Source organism: Panicum virgatum, chromosome 5N (genome assembly GCF_016808335.1).
Source record: "Panicum virgatum strain AP13 chromosome 5N, P.virgatum_v5, whole genome shotgun sequence".
NCBI lineage: Eukaryota > Viridiplantae > Streptophyta > Magnoliopsida > Poales > Poaceae > Panicum > Panicum virgatum.
This window is the reverse complement of record NC_053149.1, coordinates 47,659,789-47,679,224: the sequence shown is the minus strand read 5'-3', so window position 1 is coordinate 47,679,224 and position 19,436 is coordinate 47,659,789. Positions and strand designations below refer to the sequence as shown.

At 48.1% G+C, this 19,436-nt stretch overlaps 1 protein-coding gene across 14 annotated transcripts; it reads right to left on the bottom strand.

Annotated features, from left to right (window-relative positions):
• Window positions 1-8,811: 8,811 nt before the first annotated feature.
• Window positions 8,812-13,989, bottom strand: LOC120672643 (CTD small phosphatase-like protein 2). Of its 14 annotated transcripts, none has more exons than XM_039953155.1 (7): window positions 12,560-13,989; window positions 12,081-12,151; window positions 11,863-11,993; window positions 10,793-10,895; window positions 10,082-10,588; window positions 9,485-9,822; window positions 8,812-9,234 (listed from the first exon to the last, which is right to left on the bottom strand). In XM_039953155.1, exons 3-7 carry the CDS (start codon window positions 11,950-11,952, stop codon window positions 9,067-9,069), a joined length of 1,206 nt encoding a protein of 401 aa, XP_039809089.1. In that variant the 5' UTR covers window positions 11,953-11,993; window positions 12,081-12,151; window positions 12,560-13,989; the 3' UTR covers window positions 8,812-9,066. The 14 variants fall into 14 exon arrangements, with proteins under 14 accessions (XP_039809089.1, XP_039809087.1, XP_039809096.1 ...); XM_039953153.1 differs by lacking the exon at window positions 12,081-12,151 and having other exon boundaries at window positions 12,560-12,771; window positions 13,785-13,989; XM_039953162.1 differs by lacking the exon at window positions 12,081-12,151 and having other exon boundaries at window positions 11,863-11,931; window positions 12,560-12,771; window positions 13,785-13,989.
• Window positions 13,990-19,436: the final 5,447 nt, after the last annotated feature.

The window sequence follows — 19,436 nt, the reverse complement described above, 5'->3', positions numbered from 1 at the left end:
CTGTGTCCTAAGACCTAAGATGTCGTATGTACTCAAGATATGAACCGACTTACTTAGGAGCCATCAAACACTGCACCGTAACGGGTAGTTATAAATGTGACTTTTGGGTCTGTCAAGAAGCATGCTGTGAGACATAGTCAGTCAAGATGGGATTTGCTACTCTCTACAAGAGAGAGATATCTCTAGGCCCCTCGAGTGATACGGATCAAGAAATGCATGGCCATGCTAGGGTGTAACACCCTAATTTAAATTTCAGCATTTAATAATAAATTTAATTGGCTTTATTTAATTTTTCTAAGGTTTATATGCTTAGCCTTGCATATAATTTAATTTTTGTTTCATAAGGAATTAAAATTTTCTAGGTATAAGCTTATTGTTGCATTCATGCTGGTGCATTATTTCTATTTGGTTGAGTGTTAGTGTTGAATTCAAATTTGAATTTGAATTCAAATAGTTTGAGTGGTGTTTGAAATAGAAAAGGATAGGAAATAGAAAACCCAACCCTTTAGCAATTCAACCCAGGCAGCCCAGTAGCCAGTTGGCCGGCCCAACCCGCAACCCCTTTCTCCTCTTCCCCTCAGCCTAGCTCGCCTCTCCCGCGTTGCACCGGCCCAACCCAGCTCGCGGCCCTGCTCGCGGCCCAGCACGCGCCCCCCGCGTCAGCGCGCTCGTCTCGCGCCCCGCACGCGGCCCAGCTCTCCCCACTCTCCTGCGCTGCACGCGACGCACCCGCTGACGCCGCGGCCCCACTGGCCAGGTCCTTCTTCCCCGCCGTGACGCCCACGCCCCTGCTCCGCTCCGCAACGCCGCGACCCCGCTGTCCCATAGCCCCGCTCCACCCTGGCCTTGCAGGCCCACTCGCCAGCCACCCTCACACCTTCCCCTTCTAGAAGCTGCGCCCTAGCGGGATCACGCAGCGCCGTTAGCGATCCGCTTTCCCCGTGCGTAGCTCGGTCGCGAATCACGCCGAGATTACGCCGGGCACGCACGCCTAGGACCCTCGGATCCCTTCCTTTAAACACCATAACCTTCCTCTGCGCCCTCACGACGCCACACCGCAGCCGTCACCCCACATCCCATCACCTCCACCTTGCTCCACCACGCAGAGGTCTCTGCGCCGCCGTGCACACGCCACGCCCGCACCTCCCAGCCTCCGCCGACTACCGCAGCAGCTCCGCCTAGGGCCCAGGAAGCTCCCTGAGCCGCTGCCCTCGGTCTCCGCCGCGACCATGCCGGGATTTGCCTCTGGAACCGCCGCCGCAGGTAAACAGTTTCCCGAGCAATTGCTCACCGTCGTAGAGCACCGGACCTCCCTGACCCCCGATATACCTCCGCAGCACCACCACGCGACGACCCGTGGAGATCCGGAGCCCGGAGGACCACCCTAGCAACCGTACCACGAACTCTGCCGCGCACGTCGCCACCGGACTTCGACGTCGTCGCCCCTGCACATCATCACTGCTCGTTTTCGGGCCTCAGTGAGCACCGCGTTACCTCCCTCTTTCTGTTGCGCTAGATCCGGTAGGCCGTAGCTCACCCTTGTGGCTGGGGCACGCGCGCCGGCGTTCCGCCGCCACCGCTACGCCGTGGTCGCACCTCTGCAGCGCAGCACAACCCCGACCGAGCCCCGTTTCGCCTTGCCTGTGCACTGCGCATGCGCACCCAACCGTTTGCCACCGTTCCTATGTCCAAAACAGCGTGAATGCGTGATCGCCGTCGAGTTCGACGCCGCAGATCCGCCACCGCCCATGCACGCGCCGCCCTGAACCCCGCCGGTCCCTACTGTAGCCCCAGGTAAGTTACGCACACCACGTAGATCATCCTCGACCCAAAACCCCGGCCGATTTGACCCCAGAGCATCGAAATCGATGAAGTCCGGCGAAGTTCGGCGCAGCGCCGCCGCGGAACCTCACCGGCGACTGATCACCGCCACCCCGCGCGCCCTTTTCTCCCTGGCCACCCGATCTTGAACCGACGCACGAGATTAGATCACGAACCGTTGCGTCCTCAGCCGCCGGATCGTGATCCAACGGATCAGATCCGTGCATACCGCTTCATCCTTGCTTATTTGCTAAAGAGCCCCTGTAGTTTCTAGTAATTAACCCGCAGTCCTATATAGTGCAAAAGTATTTACACCTAGGCCCAGTTTTTAGCGTTTTAGCCCCTGAGTTTTCCCAGATTAGAACCCGCCGTCTAGCCTTGGTGTTTTTGCGAGTTAGACCCCAGATCTAAGGTTTAATTACATATAAGTCCCTGGTTTTTTCCCAGACCCCCCTGTAGCTCAGTTTTTCTCGCAGATAGGTCCCTGGATCTTGTTTTAAGCGTAGTTTTCACGTTCTAGCTCCGTTTTAGGTGTACTTTATGTCTACGCGATCGTTGTAACGCGTAGAATAGCCTTAGCTTAGTTTTGTTTGCTATTTTTATGTATTGTTGTATTGTTTCTTAGCTTTTGCCTTTGTTTACATGTATGTGTATGTGCTGGACTTGTTTTGGCGTTGCGATCGTGAGTAGACGTTGAGCTACCGGAGGAGCCCCAGTACCAGTACCCGGAGCAGCCACCATCCTCACAGCACTTTGAGCAATAGGAGCAGTTTGAAGAAGGCAAGTATAACATGAACAACACCCATCACCTTTAAATACAATTTCATACTGCATTTTAATATTGTATGCCTATAAGGACTTTCCTAGCCACTTTATATCCTTTATATATATCCCTTGGGTTGCATTTTGGTTAGTTGTGCTAGGTGCCGCGCTATAACACACTTGGTCCTTTTTAATTAATTTGATTAATGGTATATGCAACTAAATTGGTTTTTATAGAAACTTGGTTTAGGGGGCTCGCACTGTGTTTTGTTCTAGCTACTCTCCATAAGGACCGTATGTCATTAGAGCGACAACCTGGGACAACCGCGCAACCACAAGACTGGAATGGGACGGTCTTGGCATAATAGTTAGGTCTTTTTGGTTTGGAGTAACTTACCTGCGGGGCAGGGGAGGTAAGCTTCAATGGTCCCTGCTCCTCCGGCTTGGTCTGTGCTTGGTTTGTGCACCTGTGTCTTGTACCCCCGTGAGGTGGGCCCCATCGTCGCCGATCCACCCTCGTGGTTACTCCTTACCAACGAGATTCTTTGTAAAGGCCTCGTAGTGTGCTTGCTAGCCATCTCACCTACGGAAGTGTGATGAACAACTAGCGTAGTTCACGACTTGTGGGTAAAGATGTGCAACCTCTGCAGAGTGTAAAACTGGTATACTAGCCGTGCTCACGGTCATGAGCGGGCCAGATCCTCCTTTTGATTAGTGGGGTTACCTTGGTGGTTTCGGTTTGGTTTTCAGTAGTTCATGGTTAATTCTGATTAATTACTATGTAACTGGGGTATGGTAATTCATCAACTTGTAGTAAATAGCTTTAATAATATTTTGCCAAGATTAAAACCTAATGTAGTTAAGTCAGCCAACCTTAGAGCCTCATAGTTTGTGTTATACTTGTTGAGTACAAGTTGTGTACTCACTCTTGCCTACTCTACTCTTTTTCCTCTTGGGGATACTCTACTGCTGCTCAGTTCCTGCCGACGCGAGGGAGTTCACTCAGAGCTACCAGGAGTATGAGGACTTCTAGGCATTCGTCTCCAAGTCGACGTCCCTGTGGCGCCCTGCTTCCGAGAGTTTCTCGTATATGTTTTTACGCTTCCGCTGTATCAGACATTTTGTCATTATTGTAATAAATAACATTTGTACTCGCTTTATTATATCTTTTACGTGATATGTGCTGTGATATATTGTTCATTCTGTTGTATATACGTGTGACTTGATCCTGGCACGTATATGATTGCTCGGTTTATGTCCTTTTATAAACCGGGTGTTACATAGGGTTAAGAGTTAACCAAGGATTCCGAATCACAGGATCGAGAAAGAGTGGTCGGCTTCGAGCTAGACCAAATATCGTGAGGCAAAGGGAACATTATGTATAAGATTGTGACGGCTTGACAGATATGATTCGCGCGTGCTTAGGAGTTGACACGTCTTGCTAGAGATCGCTATCAACTATTGACCAGTAGGAGTATTGGGCCATGTCTATTCACGCGTGAGCCCTTAGGGTCACACAATTAATGGCCAGAAGCCTAATAAGGATGAGATCCAAATTAGACTGGGCTTTGATGCACTAATGGGCCTAGAGAGGCCCATGGGGTTGGACTTGTGGTGGGGGCTTAGAGCAGCCGATCTGAAGGGGGCGCCCAAGGTGGGGCCCACTAGGTCCCATCTAGGGGCGCCCACCAGGGCTATAAAAGGAGGGGAGAGGGTGGGGGGGCGCCCCAATCTGATGCAGCCCTAGCCGCCCCTTTATTGGCGCCCTCCTCCCTCTCTCTGTTGCTCCTCCTCCTGCGCATCAAGCCCTAGTTTGTTCTTGCGGATCTAGCAATCCGGAGAGCGAAGCTTCTTCCCGTATGTGTGGACTTCGTGGAGGTGCTGCGGTTGTTGCAAAAGGACGAGCCATTCGTGAGGAGGTTCACGCAACTGCACTGCCAGCTTCCATCTGCACTACATCGACACGCTACAGAAGTTCCGCAACTGCGCGTCTAGTGGTAATCCCGTGATCTATAACTGCGGTAATCCTGGTTTATGCGGTAGAAAATTTTTTGTTTTTGCTATCCCATATTCCTACACAATATTGGTCTAGCGATAAGCTTAATCCTCTTGATTAGAGCTTCTGCCAATCCATTCTGGGTGTGAACATATGGAACCAAATGCTGTAGTTCAATTCTTTGTGCCATACAATAATCATTGAAGGCATGTGATGTGAACTCTGCAGCATTATCTATTCTTATGGATTTTATCGAATGTTCAGGATGATGCACTTTTAGTTTAATATCTTGAGCGATCAATCTAGCAAATGCATGGTTTCGTGTCGACAACAACGACACATGTGACCAACGCGTAGATGCATCGATCAAAACCATGAAATACCAGAACGGTCCCGATAATGGCTGAATTGGTCCACATATGTCACCTTCGATACGCTCAAGGAATTTGAGAGGCTCTTCCTTAATTTTGAGACACAACGGTTTCAAAATTAATTTTCCAGTTGCACACGATGCACATGACATTCGAAGATTGTGGGAACTTAGCACTACTCAAATTCGAATTGCCTATGATTTTCCTCATCATCCCAACTCCAGGACACCCAAGTCGATCATGCCAAACCTGGAATGCATCGACGTTCTAGAAAATCACCTTGTATGCAACATGTGGTACGGGCTTTATGTATGTATAGTACAATCCAGACGGGAGAGATAACACCTTCTCTAGTGTTTCTTTGCCTAATCCGTTGTCCTTGGTGAATAAGAGGAACTCCTCCTTATTCTCTTCATGTGTCTCGACATGAATTCTATTACAACAGATATTTTTGTAGCTTAGGAGGGTACGAGTCGCATCAGGATATAACAATACTTCCTTGATTGTTATCAGCATACCCATAATGAGTACAATAGTGGCTCGTCCAGAACCCACTATCGTCGCATTGCGTCCAGCGATGGTTAAAACATTTTCTTCTCTCTTGGTGAGAGTCTAAAAAATATTTTATTTTCCTAAGCACAGTATTTGATGAATAACTGTCCACCAGGCACATCTCTTCCTCCATCGGATCGACTCCCGTATAAAATCTATATAATTTGCAAAATTTAAACATAAAAACTCATGCAAATATATAGAAACACATACAAATGTCATGAATATTGTAAACAGAGTGCTAGTACAACCAAAGTAAGGACAACGTCATGTCAACAATATTACAAGCCTTGCAAATCAAATTATCCGAATATCTAACGACTAGGATAATCAATCTAGTTAAGGTCACCAAAGATGTCGTTGGACTTACTCCACGATCATCTTGTCGTTACCAAAAGAAGTCTCCCCCTGTTGGGGAGTCTTGGTCTCACTTGGTCCCGCTCTATTGGAACCCGGGGCCGAAGTGCAATTATTTGGCATAAACAATGCAATTATCTATGTGAATTCAATGAACTTGAATTCTAGCAATAAATTTCAATGCGAATTCAATAAATTTGAATTCCAGCAATTAATTCTCAACTCGACTTGGAATAATTATGATGGCAACCATCAGCATAGAGTAGACCTTATAACTCAAAATTTAAAATTGGATACACACATTGAAGATAATTACTATGCAGAATATAGTGTAGATCCCACAGTAGTATAGAGATACTACCTTGTGTATGACCAATTTGAAAATGAATCAAGATAATATCTAATTTGATGTAAGACAATTCAAATTCAATTCCCAAATTGAATTCATGGTAATCACCAAGAATGGTGAAGACCCTTTGTCCAAATTCTATGTTGGAATCTCACTTAGAAATAATCACTATGTAGGAACATAGTGTAGATTCCTCCTTGTGTATGACCAGCAAAGAAAATGGAACAAATTATTCCAAAATTTGAGAATAAACATATTGCATTGTATGAAGCATATCAAAAAGGACCATAATGATAATTTGCAATGTAATAAAAAAATGACATGGAAATGAACCAAACTTGAGTACAAGCACATATTTATAATCACATATGACCAACATAAACAGTACTAAAATACATGATGCACATGAAAAGGATAGTACTGCAGAATTGAAATTAAATTGAAAAATAACAAGGGTAGTTGGGCTCAGGATTGTCAGTGCCAGCCTTGGCAGCCCGCCCGGCCCACTTGCCATGCCGGCCTGCAGGCCGTGGCGTTCAGCCGCGCGCGCTGGCCCGCGGTAGCACCGGCCCAAACCGCCCAGCCGCCCTGCTCAATGGCCGTGCAAGCTGGCCAGCAGCGCCGGCCTGCAGCCGCGCGCAGGCCCGCTCCCCGTGCCTCGGCCTGCTGGCCGCGCCAGTGCTGGCTTGCCATGCCGCTCGGGCCCACACCGGCCCAAACCGCCTAGCCGCCCGTTCGGCCAACAGGTCTGCTCGCGGTTTTCAAGAGCCGGCTGTTAGGGTCGAAACCCTAACACCGCTCCCCGTTAGCAACCGCCCCACCGCCGTTTCCTGCAACCGCCGCCGCCATGCAGACCCCCGCCGCCTCCGCTCCATGTCTTCCGCCGCCGGATCCGCCAATGCTCCGGCCAGATCCGCCGTTCCGCCACCCGGATCTAGTGGTCCAGTGGCCTAGCGGCGCCTCCCCCCTCCCCTCTTTCCAGGACCTCGCCGCCGGTCAAGCCTCCTCCCCGGAGGAGGAGGGCTCGTACCCGTTCCACAGCCCGCCGATGCCCCCATTCGGCATCCCGCCGGAGTCCTCGTTCGCACGGGAACGGAGGCCGGGGCGACGGTTGGCGGCCGCCATCGCATTGCGACGCGCGGGGTTCGGCCCGGGCGATGGAGGCGGTGGGGCAAGAGCGGGATCGAGGATGGTCGTGCCGCTGGTCATGGTGCCCCCGCGTTCGGAGCCGGGAGGTGTCGGCGATGAGTGGCGCGACGATGGAGTCGGCAAGGCTGCAGAAGATGGACCAGCCTCGTCAGTGACGATGAAGCGCGTCCACCCATGGCTTGGACAGTACGACGTCACGTCGGTCGGCATCCTCGTCAAATCCGGGTGAGCGCGGCCCTCAATCCGCACCAAGGCCGTCCACCCATGGGCCGGGCAGTGGCACGGCGAATCGATCAAGATTCGCCTCGGCGCCATGCAACTGTCCGGCGGAGTGGGAGGCCTGTGGATCTCCTCCAGGGTGTCGGCGCGGAAGGTGACCGGATACCCACCACCACCACTGCCGCGACCTCCAGAGTGGCCGTTGCGTCCACCGCGAGGACCACCGATGCTCATGGCGAAGTAGCCCCGGCCTCCAGTGAGGGCACGCCGTGCCTCACGGCCACGGTGACGGCGTACGGCCGCCCGAAGTTGCCGGCGAAGAAGGTGTCGAAGGCGACGGGCGCGCTGCCGGCGAGGAAGACGAAGAACAGAGGCAACGATGTCGTCCATTGACAGTAAACGTCTAGGCATCGTACATTGTCGAGTCGAAGTCGCCGGAAGTTTTACTCTGTTCTGTTCTTCTTCTCTTCTTGGCCTTCTTTGTCAGTGGCAAGAACTCGTGCTGATAACGTGTAAAAAGTAGACTAGATTGGAAGTAGACAAATGAATGAACAAGCAACCAAGAAGTTCTCATTGATCCTGAGTTCCGTTTATATACATGATGTACAGACGCCATGAATCGGCGCTACCCACGCACACACGCGCGGTAATCGTCCCTCCGGGGGAGGGGCGCAAGTCAACCGCTTGTGGGACGACGTGGGATGAGGGCACAAACGAATATACGATTCGCAACACTGGGAAGATCCAGATCCAGATTTACCGACTTGGAACCACAGTCACCGGGACGTGGTACTGTGCCACGCTTCATACCGTAAACGTCGGTACATTTTCGAACCAATAACGTTAAAATTACTATTAAACAACATACCACGTTCCACGTTCGGGGAACTTTTATGACTGTGCTTGGAACCTCTTTCATCCTGCAGAAGTTTGGAAGACCTGGCTGAACTTAACATTAATGACATGCTGTGCAAGTGTCATACTGCATGATGTGTTGGGATGCGGGCAAGTCGGTCCAGATAGTCCAGTTGTTGGGCGAATTTGTGCCCCGTTTAGAAGGCAGGAAATTCAAATCAAGAAACTAGTTTCAAACGGAAAGAAGACCCACGCAAATTCTTCAATACGGGCAAATCAAATCCAATCCCGCACCAGAAAGTGTATACCACTATAACAAATCACAGTATTGGACTCTGCTTTTAAAGCAGGATAAGGGATGAAACCTACTCAAACTCACGTTTTAAACTCTCATAAGCAAAATTGCACTCAGATCATTTATTCAGCACTATTGTCCGTTTTCTGTACAATGATCTGTAACACTGAAAACCGAAGAAACATATACAATCCATTTTCGTCGACAACTGCAGTTTATGCTTGCTATTTGTAACAGCTAACATAACATAAATGACGAATCCTGATCCTATACCTAATTACCCAAGAATGGCCTAATGTTCTATCACCAGATGAAACGATTGATATGTATGCCTCTAAAACTAATTCTGCTCAAGTTTGTTGTGGAAGGTCTTTGAGATCATTGGCCTAACATCCTCTGCATCCACGAGGCTCTCTAGGAACGGGAGTAACTCAACCAATTCCTGATCTGAGGGGTCATCAAACCAGCTCTTGATTGGTATGCCGTTATCCACTTGCAACTGGAAAACCTGGGAGAAGAAATGCTTCAATTAACCAAACAAAAAATATGAATGTATGCTGCGTGTAAATACTTTAGGAATACGAGCAGAAAAAAACTGATGAAGAGAGAAACTTTACTCTGCCATCTCTAATTCAGAAGAGAGTGGTTACAGTATATGGTGCTTGATTTACCAGATATCAGCATAAAAATTACCAAAAGTCAAATATTTTTACTAGAGCAGCTAAAGCATAAACCTTATATCTTGGAAGGGAAGATACCTGTGGAGTATTGTCAATTATTGCAACTTTTGCCAAGTCGACCCCTAGAATTGTCAAGTCCTTTGTATAGCAACCATCAGAGAATAAACATGATTCACGGTAAATTCGCCGTGAAATATATTTCCCATCAGGATCAAGTCTATCTATAAGCTGTTCAGCATAGATTCTCTGACTAGCTGTGAAAATGACAAGCTCAAACATCTGGGCAACCTTCTCAAGAAACATCTTCAAGTAAGGCCTTTTTCTCACATAGACTGTATGATTTTTCATATTAAAGAAAACTTCTAGAGTAAAATCAGCATTGTCGCAGTGATCCAATGTTGAATGTACAAGAGTCTCTGCATATGAAAAGTGGGTTAGATTGTCTTACAAAGAAAGTATTGCAGTAACAATATCCATACCAGAACTGAATTTCACAATTCTGATTATGACAGGCAAATAGTATAGAAATAGTAACCCAAAATAATTATTAATACATTAACGAAACTAAAATCAGCTAGGTCCCAACAAAATGGAGAGAGAACAGATATCAAAACGAACCACAAGGAAAAAAATGCACTCAAAGGTAAGATTGCATGATGTGGAGTGATTTCTCACCATCCAAATCCAGCACAAGAGTCACTTGTTTTGTTCTCACTGGTGTTTTTGTTAAGCCACTGGGCGAGTCAACATCCATTAAATCAGGCAGACCTCTAGAAAGTAGCTTTTGATCAAGATATTCAGTTTCAACCGCATCCCCAGCGGCAGAACTACTTTCAGTTTCTGAATCTGTTGGTTTCGTCTGAAGGTACAAGGATGTGTCATCAGGGTCCAGTGTAGTGTGATCTACCGGAACCTCAATGCTAGTGCTATTTGGCTCCGGTGAGTCATCTAGAGACAAGAGAGCCACAGGCCGCTCTACCATGTCAACTAAATTCATACAGTCATTGTAGGAAGTACTAACTTCATTTGAAAAACCCATTAAACTATCAAACTGGAAAGTAGAAAAGTTTTCTGTCACATAGAAGTCCAGAGCATCCCAGACTTGGAATTCAGCTGTATTATTGTATACTTCATCGTTGCCACTAAGAATCAGGTGAAGGAGCTCAGTGCTTTCGTCCATTGCTGCAATTGACAAATAAAGAAAAGAAAAGGAAAGACAAAGAAGAAATGATCAGGACCAACCAAATGTCATTAGTCAGACAATAATTGGATAAACCAATAAGCACAATGAAGCCAACACATCCGATATGGGATCTTAAATGAATCGAAACCTGAAGTCAAATTAATACAGATATAGTCGGGACTCGGGAGGCCAAGCGGTGTTACCTGGAGCATTGTAGTTTATCTCCTTCAACTGAAGATCACTGAAGATTGGATCTGGCGAGAGGATACTCTCAAGATCAGATGATGATGGTACTGATATTGGAGCCTGCAATTTTTTAAAAATAGTTTTAATATTCCATACTTCATAGCATCGAAAAAAATAATATGCAGAAAACAAAGATGCAGTTGTTCTGTAGGACTTTACACAATGTTGCTAATAATGATCATACAATTCACTTTTACTGATACACTATTATTTTGTTTCAAAGCAGAGTGCTCAGAGCTCGAGAATTGAGAGCACTAACAGCTGCATCAGGACAGATAAGATCCTGATCATGAAATAGAGCTATCCTATTAATTATTCAGTAGTTGAGTTGCACAAAACAATATTAGTAATAGAGAATAATTTCATAATGTACAATCGGAAATACTGGATAGTATACCCATAACAAATCCCAGCCCATGGTATTATGATTTAGGAAAAACTGCATCACATTTAATTGGCTTTGTCCTACTTCAAACTAATATTTTTGTGATTTCAAATAGAAAATTTATTGAACAAGGAGATCCAAATCAAAACTGTCAAATTTCTATGTATTCACCATCACTACTACTAGGAAAAGAAACTCAAAAGAAGTTGAAGCTTTTAGCAATAGAGTTTATTAAATAGCAAAAGGAGTTAAGGGAGCTAAATCCAAAATTGAGGGAAGGTCCTTGAAGATCAAGCAGTAGCTGCAGGGGTATTATCTGTAATCTTTATGAACTATGAAGCTAATGGAAATGTGTTTTGTAGTTGTCGGATGATAAAATAATTCTAAATGGTGTCATGTCATACGCTGGTTTGTGTTCTTTTTATCTCATGCTTCTTTCTATTTGTGAAATCAAAGTATGAAGTATTTTTCTCGAACACGGAGTATGAAGTATGAACTCAGATAACTTGCTTCTCAGAAATACAACCCAAATAAGCAAACGAAAAAAAGGAAAAGAAAAGAAAAAGGTGAGAGCTAAAATTCTTCAACACAATATGCTAATGTTTTCTGGACCTATACAAACGGAAAATAAAGGCTAGTTACCATAGATCTAGGGCTGCATGACAACAGTGGCAGTGGTAGCAAAGTGGTGGTTGCTGCATCAGATTCATCCTGCAATAAGCTGATTTCCATGATTTCTGTGTTCTTCCCTGATAATTCAGCAGTACAGCACACTGTAAAAATGGGGGAAATATTGTAATGCATACAAATGTTGCAGTCAAGCCATAATTAACACACTAACTCTATGCTTCCAGTTCTACCTTACAAACTACAGATAACTGAGTCATTTCTTAGCTTTAAGTTTGACATTTCCTCCCAATCCAAACAAGATCTGAAATATGTTTACATAAAATCTTATGAAACTCCAAAACTTGATTATTGCCTGAAGAAGACAAAAACTTTCTTAGTGAAACTTTCTGTGAGCTTAGTATTTTTTTTTTGACTTGGTTGGAGATAGTGTGATTGATCACATATAGATATCAGGCTGTTTCTACAGCACGAATGCACGATAATATGAAGAGAACCATTCGTTTGATGTTAGAAAGTACTGCTTAGTCAAAATATAAACAGTGTCAATTCCAAAAATATGGCCAGAGCTTAGCAGAGTTACAGAATACACAGGTGTAGCCTATAGCATGACTTATATATTCCAAGCAGGGAAAGCAGAATTCATCAACAGCATGAAAGATCAAAATGAATCTAGTGGGCTAGATGAGACTGGAAACTGTGCAGACATTACCATTTTGATGACTTATTAGAGTTGACCCCACCGCAGTTTTATCAAGTGTGATCTCTTGAGTGTGTGAATGTTCCGATGTTTCAGTGGTCTTGCAAAATGTATGAAGCTCCTGTGTCCCTAAACAGTCGTTGCTTAACATTTTATTCATCCTTAATGCAACTATTTGCAAAAAGCATGTTCAAAGTACTGCAGTTCCAGTAGGAAAAGGCCAACTGTTGAAACATTTGATATCACTAAAGACATTAGTTGGGGGAAATTGAAGACGGTAAATTATCTACAGTCTAATTTAGTCGAAAGAACATGCTTAATCACCAATCGGTCTGTTTTAAAGGGCGAATGACGAATCAATTTTACACAGGGAAAAAATAGTACTGTGGATTTGTGTCCAGACAAAGCAAGTCATGTGCAGTGTAATCATTGTCAACAAAACAGGAAGAAGCCATGCTTCATTGACCTAAACACTAGCAATTAACAAATAATACTCCACTTGAAACTTGAAAGCAGTTGTCACATCCCGCATGCCTAGAGCAAATAGCAATCGAATTCGCGAAAGGAAAACAGCCCCCTGGCGCTCTAGGATCCCCCGGTAGTAAGTCACAGCTCTATCGCTGCCATCTCCTTGCAAGGACTAAAGGTCCTCCCTTCCCCCCTCACCCCTGCTTTTGTTCCAGGACCCAGCAAAAATCTTGCTGCCATCTGCTCGCAAGGACAGAAAGAGAAAATCGGAGCCGAAATATACCACACGTCAAAGCAGCAACGAACCCCGTAAAATTCCCCACATCACATCACAAAAAAGAGGCGCTCACTTCACCCGTCGTCGTCGGCAAATCACCGAGCAGGAAGCAGTCTCACGGGTCGCGGGTGGAGAAAAAAAGCGCGGGGACGGGAGACCAGTCTAACAACCTTCACCGCACATCTACTTTCAGCTCGGAGCCTGAACTCACACGATCGTACTGTATTTGGGCGACTCAAATTCGCACGCAAAAGAAAAAAGTTCCGCTCTCAGCAGCTCGCCGAAATCTCATTTTTCATGCTAGAAAAAAAACCCACACGAAACCCCACTAAATTCACCCGAAGAAGCCGCCCTCCGGCCCTCTCCAGCTCAACCACACACGACACGGCTACGCAAACGCACCGATACTACTACAAACACCAATCAACAACTTACGCTCACGAAAAAAACCTTCGACCAGACGAAGCGAGAGAGGCGAGGAGAGACACGTACCCAGGCACGGCGGCGAGCTCGCTGCGCCGCGGACCTCCCGCTGCTGTAGAGCCTTGCACGGCACGACACCCTCTCCCTCCTCGCGCCTAGCCTTGCTGCGGCAGAGAACAGGGAGAATCAGAGGAGAGACGGGGGAGGAGGGGGAGGCGGCAGGAGGGGAAGCAAGCTCGCAAGCGCGCAAGAGGCAAGCGCACAGGTAGGGGACAGCTCGATCGCTCGCTAATCCCGCACCACATAAGCTATGCGACCGATCCGCGTCCGCCAGTGCCAGTCCTACCTCCGTACAACCAAACCGACCGACAGGTGGGCCACTGGAGCTCGGACCCACGTCGCCGCCACTCAAACGGGTGGGATTTCACGTAGCTCTTGTATTTTCAGGGCGGCTTTCGGCTCTTGCCCCTCCGCCACCATTCCCCCTCCGTCTCCGTTAGACTGGACGAACCTACCGTATCACTGACTTGTGGGAACACAAACACATGGACCCATACGTCAGCCAAGTAGCAAGGTAGCGCATCTAGTGGATGTGAGTTACTCGGGGCCGGTCGGGACACGTGGACGATGAGGATGCGGTAGCTCATCATGCCGGGCGGAGTCCACCCGTTTATTTATAGCTCCTGGTCCTACTTTATCAGCTCGGCATGCTAAAGTCGTACGCGTCGCTGTATTCTGTCACTGACATGTTGGACACGTGTGTGCGGGGCCGGTCAGTCAGTGGGAGGAGGTAGGCAGACGTGTGGGTTGATGGAATTGATGGAGTTGGTGGGGTACACGTGGACCAGAGAACGGCGCTCGATCTTCTGCTCCCTGTCTGCGGCCGCATCCACTGGTCCACCGGCGCGTGGCGCGGTTGGCCGCCAGCCCCCACGCTCGTGCGGCCGCCGCCGCCGTGTCTGCCGTCGGGGCGGACGACAGGACGGCCTGACCGGGGGAACGGAAGCAACGGCGCCGGCGCGACGCGCACGTGCGATCTGACTCTGGGGTTTCGGCTGTTTTTTTGTGGCTTTCCGGTTTTCTACCGTGAGGACAACGGTTGCCGCCATTGAGCTTGCTGTAAACTTGGTCAACGTTACTGAAGTCTAGTGAAAAAACAAACTTTTGCTCTCCATAGTTGCAATCTTTTTAAAAAAAAGATTAAGTTGCAATCTTAAAGAAAGGAAAAGAAAGACACTTTTAAATTTAACTTTTAATTGAATAAACGATGCTCTCCTTTTGAAAGATAAAACTAGGTGTAGGAACATAGAACACGGTCACCCATCTTTTCACCTGTTGTTGGATGACGAGATAAATCTCTTGCGATTGTCCATGCCCCAGTTGCTAGTTTTCCATTTTAACTAACAACAAATGTACATGTATAAATTTGTGAGAATGAGATGAATACATTATGTTGAGCATTCAAATCTTCTTCGTGGTATCAATTCACGAGCGGGTTGCGCGCCCCCCGCGTCCGCACCTACCCGCAAGCGCATAGGTAGGCTCAAGCAGCGATCCGCATGGGTCCACCAGATTTTTGCGGGATTTGCGGCAACCCGTGTGGTGTAGGGTAGGGCTGGATATCAAGCCAGCTCGGCTCGTTATAGCTCGGCTCGTTATGGCTCGACTCGTTATAGCTTGTTATACAAACGAGCTAGAAACCTAGCTCGGCTCGGCTCGTTAGTGGCTCGAGCTAGCTCGTTTGGCTCGCGAACCAGAGTATAAAAATATTTACATAGAGATGATAATCGTAAATCAGTAAAAAAAACACATCACATGCATATTTAAAGCGAAATAAATAAAATAATGTGAATTTTACAATGAAAAATATAAGTATGTTATCATTCATGACCGTGATCAATCATTATTCGTTGATCGTTTCCACTAATTCATATTTATCTTGGCTCGTTATGGCTCGTGAGCCAGCTCGAGCTAGCTCATTATAAAGCGAGCTGGCTTGTTATAAAACGAGCAGGCTCATTATAAAACGAGTCGAGCTCCAGCCGAGCTACTAACGAGCGAGTCTAGCGAGCTAGCGAGTTACGAGTTTTTCGTCCAGCCTTAGTGGTCACATAACCATCTGGCCATTCGCGAGGCGGCGAGGGTGATTAAGCGTTAGAGCAGGGCTTATAACCTAGCTTGTTGCCGGCGGAGAGAATCGCCAGCGTGGTGAGCATTTATGGCGGGCGGTGGCAGCAGGAGCAAGCAGGCAGCGCTGCGGCCAATGGAAGCAGCACGCGCGCGAGCGCAGCAGCAACGCAGCAAATGAGGGCAGCTCGCGCTCGCAGCAGCCGGCTGGAAGCCGGCATGTAGCGAGACGCCCGCTTCACCTTCTCTCTCTATTTCTCTCTCCGTCAGCGATGATTTTTCCGATGTGGCTGTGCTCCCAGCCCACCTGGCTGGACTTATAATACATGCTCTTAGACTGACCCCAACAGAGCACGCATACGCATTTTTGCCCCACCGAACCGTACTGTTCACGCTAGGCATCGCCTCCAACAAAGCACGCATACAAGAGAGGCAGTTTGCGTTCGAGGAGAGAGACGATGCAAAATTGCATCGCCTCTCTCCTCGAAGGCATACGAGCCCGACCGTCGCCGTCCAGCCGCACGACCCCGACCACCTCCGCCCTTCCTCCTGCCCGGCATCTCCCGCTCCGCCTCCGCCCCTTCCTCCTGCCCGCGAGCCCTCCGTTGTGCCGGACTTCCTCGCGGGGCTCGAGGCGGCCGGTTGGGTGGCCTCTCCCGCGCGCTGGCCGGCGGATCTAGCTTCCTCTGCGTCGATACGGGGGCTACGCGTCCGCGGGGAGGAGCAGGGGAGGAGGAGACCGCGGCGCGGCGTACTCGGTCTCCACCTCGTCGTCAGAGCGGGGCGGCTGCGCGGGACGGAGGCGGCTGCGCGGGACGGAGCCGGCGTCCGACGTGCAGGTCGCTGTGCAGAGCAAGGCGCCTGAGCCCGTCAAGATCGCAACCTCCCAGTCGGTGCCGGCGCCCAAACCCGCGAAGCAGGACGCCAAGCCGGCCGCCGCCGCCTCTGCTGCCGCTGCCGCTTCCACCAACCCCAGCTCCAACTCATCCGGCGAGGCGCCCAGGCCGCGGTTTAAGGTGCCGCAGGTGTAGCGCGTTTCCAGCGCCAGGCTGCTCGTCGGCTCCAGGAAGGAGTTCACGTGCAAGTCCATCCTCAAGCGCAAGCTCGTCACCGACGACGACGTCGAGGACGTGCGCCGGGAGCAAGCCCTGCGCCGCCGCGAGCAGGCCAAGCGGAAGCGGCCCTCCTCTGCTGCGGCCGTGGGCGAGCTCGGCGCCTCCTCTCGAGCGCTGGCGCGGCCCTCCCTCCCCTGCTGCGAGCCGTGGAGCGCACCGCCTTGACCTGCGGTCGAGCTCCAGCGCCGGCCTACCGCGCGTTGATCTCCCTTGCCGGCCCTCCCGCGGAGAGGAGGCGAGGCGCGGCGCCGGGAACTGTGAGGGGAGGCGGCGGCGGCAGGACCAAGGGAGGCGAGGGGAACCGGCGGCGGCGCTGGAGCAAGAAGGGAGGAGAACCGGCATTTTGCCTTGCGTTGTTGGAGACTACCAATTTTGCGTGGAGGAAGTGTTCACTGTACGCAATGCAAACAATGAAATGCATCCCGCATTTTGCTTCGTATTGTTGGAGTCAGTCTTAGCGTGCAGCTGGGCAGCCTGCCGTTTGCCTCTGCCCGTCCTGCTGCCGTACGCCAGCGGCGGCGAAGGCGAGATCTTTTTCCTACTGCCTATGTAATCGCTGCCCACCGCTCACCGCTGGTTGTTGGCCCCGTAGCAAGGAGAAGCATTCTGCATGCAACCATGCTTTTGATGGATCTCGTTGTTTTCCTTCTCTATTTTCCATCTCGTTTTCAATTTTTAGGTTCAAATCCGATCTTGCTTTGTTAGAACAACTGGAAGAACATGCTGCTGAATGAAGTAAGCATAATTATTTTTAGAGAAAAATCTGGTTTACACCCTCCAACTATCGCAAAAATCCGATTTTCAACCTTTAACTACGAAACTGGACAACATAGGCCATCCAACTGTCAAAACCGGGCAAATTTAGCCCCTGGGGTGGTTTTGAAGGTAGTTTTCTATTTTTTGAGAATTAAAAAAATATTCAATTTTACACTAAAAAATTTATAAGTAATTCATTTTAAGTCAAAAAATTATGAAATAGGTATCAAAATTTTTTTAAAAATGTAACCTATCTATTGTCACATGACTTGTGAGCTATTCAAATCTAATTTTTTTATGTTCATAATATTTGGCTACTTGCATTTATGCCTATTATTTTTAATAACTAAGATTTAAATGGAGCAATAATAGATAGGTTACATTTTTAGAAAAATTTTGGTACTAGTTTCATATTTTTCTGATTTAAAGTGAATTAGTTTTAATTTTTTAAATCTAATTAGATTTATTTAATTTTTTTAGAAAATGCAAAACCACATTCAAAACTAATACCAAAATTTGAAACTAGTACCACCTTCAAAATCCCAAGGGCCAAATTTGCCCAGTTTTCAGTTTTGACAGTTGGATAGACTATGTTGTCTGGTTTCGTAGTTTAAGATTGAAAATCAGACTTTTGCGATAGTTCAAGGGTGAAAATTGGACTTTTCCCTTATTTTTACTCTCCCCAGTGCCATGGAGCTGAAAGGAGCTGCTGGGGAAGCAGAGTATAACGGATTCTACACTAAGAATGCAAAGGCACACAAGTTGTAAGTATAAAATACGAAAACGTAAGGAGAGGATGAAAAAAAGCAAAATCTCGACACGAAGTTTTATCCCGTGATATCAGTAGGCACTTAGCCACCCCTAGTCTACGTTGTTGAAGCACTCTATCAAAAGTATTGCTTCTCGGCCACCAAGTTCACTTCCGAAACTCTTCTTGACTTGCCAAGTCACTACGATCACCGTTGCCCCACTTCCACTAAAAAGCTTCTCCACAAAGGATGGAGGTTTGCACGCCCCCGCACAAAGTCGTCATCGTCCCTCCACACCAAGCCGGAGGGTCGATGATGTGCCGGCGAGTCACCAAGACTTCAAGGATGATCGGCGCACCAAGATACAAGCTTGAGCAGCTCTCAAGGACAGCACATAAGGCACACGACCTTGCTCTCGCACTCAAATTTGAGCTAGTCTAGCACTCTCACATACAAAATATGTTCGCCAAGTCGTCCTCCACACCAAGCCGGAGGGTCGATGATGTGCCGGCGAGTCACCAAGACTTCAAGGATGATCGGCGCACCAAGATACAAGCTTGAGCAGCTCTCAAGGACAGCACATAAGGCACACGACCTTGCTCTCGCACTCAAATTTGAGCTAGTCTAGCACTCTCACATACAAAATATGTTCTAAACCTAAGGATGTGATCAATTTGCACTTGGATGGCTTGGAGATGTTTCTTCAATGTGTATCCGACAAATGACCGGGGTGAGGCGTATATATAGGCCACCGAGTCGGACTAGCCGTTTGTACCCATTGTCCCTTTTCTACGTAGGGCATCGAAAGATCCGATGGGGGGCATCGAAATTTCCGATCACACAGAGGGTAAATAGTAGCCGTTGGGCAGCTGACACAGTGGCAGGCTGACGTAATTGCTCCGCTGCATTACTACGATGGGGCATCACAAATTCCAGTGCTGAAGCTTTGTTTGCTCATGGCATTGCTCTGGTGC

Excerpts from the sequence above, each read along its gene's own strand:
- LOC120672643 (XM_039953153.1), bottom strand. The coding sequence starts at position 12,707 with ATGAATAAAATGTTAAGCAACGACTGTTTAGGGACACAGGAGCTTCAT. Across the intron at positions 10,589-10,792 it reads GATAAACTACAATGCTCCAG|CAATGGACGAAAGCACTGAG; the intron begins GTAACACCGCTT and ends TGTCAATTGCAG. Across the intron at positions 9,823-10,081 it reads TCTTGTGCTGGATTTGGATG|AGACTCTTGTACATTCAACA; the intron begins GTGAGAAATCAC and ends TTTCATATGCAG.